The sequence below is a fragment of the Amaranthus tricolor genome, chromosome 12 (genome assembly GCF_026212465.1).
Source record: "Amaranthus tricolor cultivar Red isolate AtriRed21 chromosome 12, ASM2621246v1, whole genome shotgun sequence".
NCBI classification, from domain to species: Eukaryota; Viridiplantae; Streptophyta; class Magnoliopsida; order Caryophyllales; family Amaranthaceae; genus Amaranthus; species Amaranthus tricolor.
Genome location: NC_080058.1, coordinates 24750835 through 24755051, shown reverse-complemented (window position 1 = coordinate 24755051; position 4217 = coordinate 24750835). Strand labels below are relative to the sequence as shown.

The window sequence follows — 4217 nt, the reverse complement described above, 5'->3', positions numbered from 1 at the left end:
TCTCTTGATCCCACATTGATCTTTGCAGAACAAAGACCATATTCAGTCTTTGTTTTGCATCAACTTGGTATCAGAGCCAATTCACGTAAGGGACAAAGAAGAGTATATCAGAAGGACATTTTGAAGAACTGGTCATTTGTTCTGGGTTATTTTGAAGAGGAAATCTGGAGGCGATTACAAAACGAAAGAATTGGAGATTTGTGCATTTCCATTCCTACAACGTTCAGGGAGTGTCTTCCTTTACTTTGAATTCATTTTTAATTGTCATTTCAGATTTGCAATTCATTACATCATTCTTTTTGTATCTGGACACGATTTGTTCTCTGAATTTAGTGATTTTTCTTGTTCGATATTTGAAAAACTTGGGATTATTCTGTGCTGGTTATCTAGCTGTTGTGACTTAGAGACCATGGAAAGGGATGGTAGGTTTGAAGCTATTGAGGATGGATAGGTTGTTCGCACATTTAGGGATCGATAATCAGAATAACAGACCACCAATACCAAACCCTAATTGTCGACCATATGAGGATCGGACCATTAAAATCGATCTTCCTGAGTTTGATGGCATATCACATGACCCCTCTAAGTACCTGGAATGGGAGAGAAGAATGGGAGAATACTTTGAGTTTAAAGAAACACCCCCAAACCAACAATTTAAGATTGCCAAGATCAAACTAACCAAATCAGCTGCAGTTTGGTTAGAAAGCATTCAAAAACAAAGATTTAGGGAAGAAAGGAATAGGATTAGCACTTGGGACAAACTTAGGAAGCAAATGAAGAGGAGATATGTCCCAGCCACATACAAGCAGCAACTGATTGTACAGTTGTATGCTATGAAACAGGGAACTAGGTCAGTAGAAGACTACCTGAATGAATGGGAGAGATTGTATCACCTTTGTGACCTTCACGAACCAGAGGAAATTAAAGTAGGAAAGTTGATAGCTGGATTAAGGGAAGAATTTAGGGAAAGATTGATGAATACACCTGACCTTACACTACAACTTGCTACCTCTATAGCCATGGAGATTGAGAGACAACACAAGGCAGCAAACCCCCAAATGAGGAACAACAGGACCTATACCCCAAGGAACACTAGTGCTGTGACCATGCCTAGGAAGGAGTTACCACCCTCTGGACCTAAACCTACTACCCCCAGAACAGAGTCAAACACCAAGCCACAGGACATCATTTGTTTTAAATGCAATGGGAGGGGACACTATAAGAGGGATTGTCCCAATGCAAGGGCGTTTACCATGAAAGAATGGACTGACATTAGGCAAAACACTAACCCTAAGAGACTCCTGGTATTAAAAAATGGGCAAGAGGAAGAGTTAGACCCTCCCAGCCTAAGTGATGGTGATGGTACATTTATAACAGATGAGCAGGGAAACTGGCACCCTTTTGAAGGAGATTCTGAGGAGGAAGGAGAGGGAGAGCTGGAAAAAATTCCCCCTGAGGAAGAGCACTTGAGCCTCATTATTAGACGGAGCTTTCACAACACACCCTTGACTAGAAAATCTGACCAAAGAGAAAATATCTTCCAAACAAAGTGCAAAATACAGGGGAAAGTATGTGATTTGATTATTGATAGTGGAAGTGAGGCAAACTGTGTCAGTAAGCAGTTGGTGGAGGAGTTACACCTAAAGACTAAGGCTCACCCTAATCCTTATAAAATGAAATGGTTAGACACCAAGGCTAGTGGTTCAGTAAAACATCAGTGCCCAGTAGTCTTGACTTTGGGAACATATGAGGATGAAGTTTTGTGTGATGTCTTAGATATGGATGCATGCCACCTCTTGCTAGGAAGACCCTGGCAATATGACAAGAGAGCCATACACAATGGTTATGACAACACTTACACTATTAGACATAATGGGAAGAGGAAAGAATTTTTACCCCTGCCCCCACACAGAGCAGTGCCACCTAAGCCCTCTAAGGAACATGTGCAGTTGATGAATAGAAAAGAATGTGAAAGGGAAGTGCAGGGAACAGAAGAGCTGTATTTGGTAGTCACCAAGGAAGTGCAAGATTCCACACCCATACCTGCTGAGATGACTGGACTATTAGAACAGTATAGGGATGTGTTTCCCACTGACCTACCACCTGGATTACCACCCTTCAGGGGAGTGGAACACCAGATTGATTTAATACCTGGGGCTAGTCTTCCTAACAAACCTGCTTATAGAACTAATCCCAAAGAGGCCCAAGAATTACAGAAACAGGTAGAGGATTTGATGAAGAAGGGTTATGTCAGGGAGAGTTTGAGCCCTTGTGCAGTACCCACCCTACTTGTGCCAAAAAAGGATGGCACATGGAGGATGTGTATTGATAGTCGTAGTGTGAACAACATAACTGTAAAGTATAGGTTCCCTATACCCCGGATTGATGACATTCTAGATGAGCTGGGTGGTTCTGAGTGGTTTAGTAAGGTGGACCTCAGAAGTGGATATCACCAAATTAGAATGAAAATAGGGGATGAGTGGAAAACAGCCTTCAAAACCAAGTATGGGCTGTATGAGTAGCTGGTTATGCCCTTTGGTTTGACAGGTGCCCCTAGCACTTTCATGCGCTTAATGAATGAAATTTTGAGACCTTTCTTGGGGAAGTTTGTAGTTGTTTACCTAGATGACATACTCATTTATAGCAGAGGGATCACAGAACACTTAGACCACCTCCAACAATTGTTTGAAGTCTTAAGGAAACAGAGGTTGTATGCAAAGCTAGAAAAATGTAATTTCTTACTTCCTGAAGTTAGTTTTTTAGGGTACATTGTGGGTAGGGAGGGAGTCAAGGTAGACCCAACTAAAATCCAAGCAATACAGGATTGGCCTATACCCACAACCCTCACACAGATCAGGTCCTTTCATGGCCTGGCCTCCTTCTACAGGAGGTTTATCAGGGGCTTCAGCTCTGTTATGGCACCCATAACAGAGTGCACGAAACAGGGGAAGTTTACCTGGACACCCAAGGCACAGCAGGCCTTTGAAACCCTTAAAAGAATGATGTGTAGTGCTCCCATTCTCAAGCTACCTGATTTCACTAAACCCTTTGAGTTAGAGTGTGATGCCAGTGGTATGGGAATTGGGGCAGTGCTTGTTCAAGAAGGTAGACCAGTGGCATTTTTCAGTGAAAAGCTTAACAATAGTAGGCTTAATTACTCCACCTATGACAAGGAGTTCTATGCTATCATAAGGGCTTTAGACCATTGGTCTCATTACTTAAGAATTCAACCATTCATCCTGCATACTGACCATGAATCCTTGAAATATATAAACAGTCAACATAAGTTGAGTAGTAGGCATGCTAGGTGGGTAGAATTCATGCAAACCATTGATTTTTCAGCTAAGTACAAGGTGGGCAAGACCAACATCATTGCTGATGCCCTTAGCAGGAAGTACAACATGCTGGGTATATTAGGTGCCAAGATTTTGGGTTTTGAGTTCATTAAGGACCAATATCAGACCTGTCCTGACTTTGCTGACATATATAAATCATGTGAGACCACACCACAGGGACTGTTTAATATTCATCAGGGATATTTGTTCAAAGGAAACAAACTATGCATCCCTAAACTACCACTGAGAACAGTGTTGGTGAAGGAGGTGCATGAGGGTAGCATAGCTGGCCATTTTGGCATTCAGAAGACCTTTGACATGCTTGCTAAACATTTTTATTGGCCAAGAATGCTTGGAACAGTAGGCAAACACATATTAAGATGTGAAACCTGTCTGAAGGCCAAAGTGACTTTTCACAAGGGAGAGTATCTACCCTTGCCCATAGCTAACAAACCATGGGAACACATTAGTATGGATTTCATGGTAGCCTTACCTAAAACAAGAAGAGGAAAGGATGCTATTATGGTAGTAGTAGATAGGTTCTCCAAGATGTCACACTTCATAGCATGTACCAAAGCTGATGATGCACAACATATAGCTAAGTTGTATTTTACAGAGGTTGTTAGGCTGCATGGTATACCCAAGTCCATTGTTTCTGACAGAGACAGCAAATTTTTGAGTCACTTTTGGAAAACCTTGTGGAAGATGTTAGGCACTAAGCTGTTGTTTAGTACAGCCTATCATCCTCAGACTGATGGTCAAACAGAGGTGACCAACAGAACTTTAGGCACCCTCCTAAGGTCATTGGTGACCAAGAACATTAGGGAATGGGATTTAAAGTTATGCTATGCGGAATTTGCTTATAACAGATCTCCAAGTCGT

The 4217-nt window shown here is 41.9% G+C and overlaps 1 protein-coding gene across 1 annotated transcript; it reads left to right on the top strand.

The window, feature by feature from the left end:
* The first annotated feature begins 419 nt into the window (after positions 1-419).
* On the top strand, positions 420-2522 carry LOC130828724 (uncharacterized). Its single transcript, XM_057694685.1, has one exon. The coding sequence runs from the start codon at positions 420-422 to the stop codon at positions 2520-2522; it is 2103 nt and encodes a 700-aa protein (XP_057550668.1).
* Positions 2523-4217: the final 1695 nt, after the last annotated feature.

Bases quoted from the DNA above. Each gene is read 5' to 3' on its own strand.
- LOC130828724 (XM_057694685.1), top strand. From the start codon at position 420: ATGGTAGGTTTGAAGCTATTGAGGATGGATAGGTTGTTCGCACATTTA.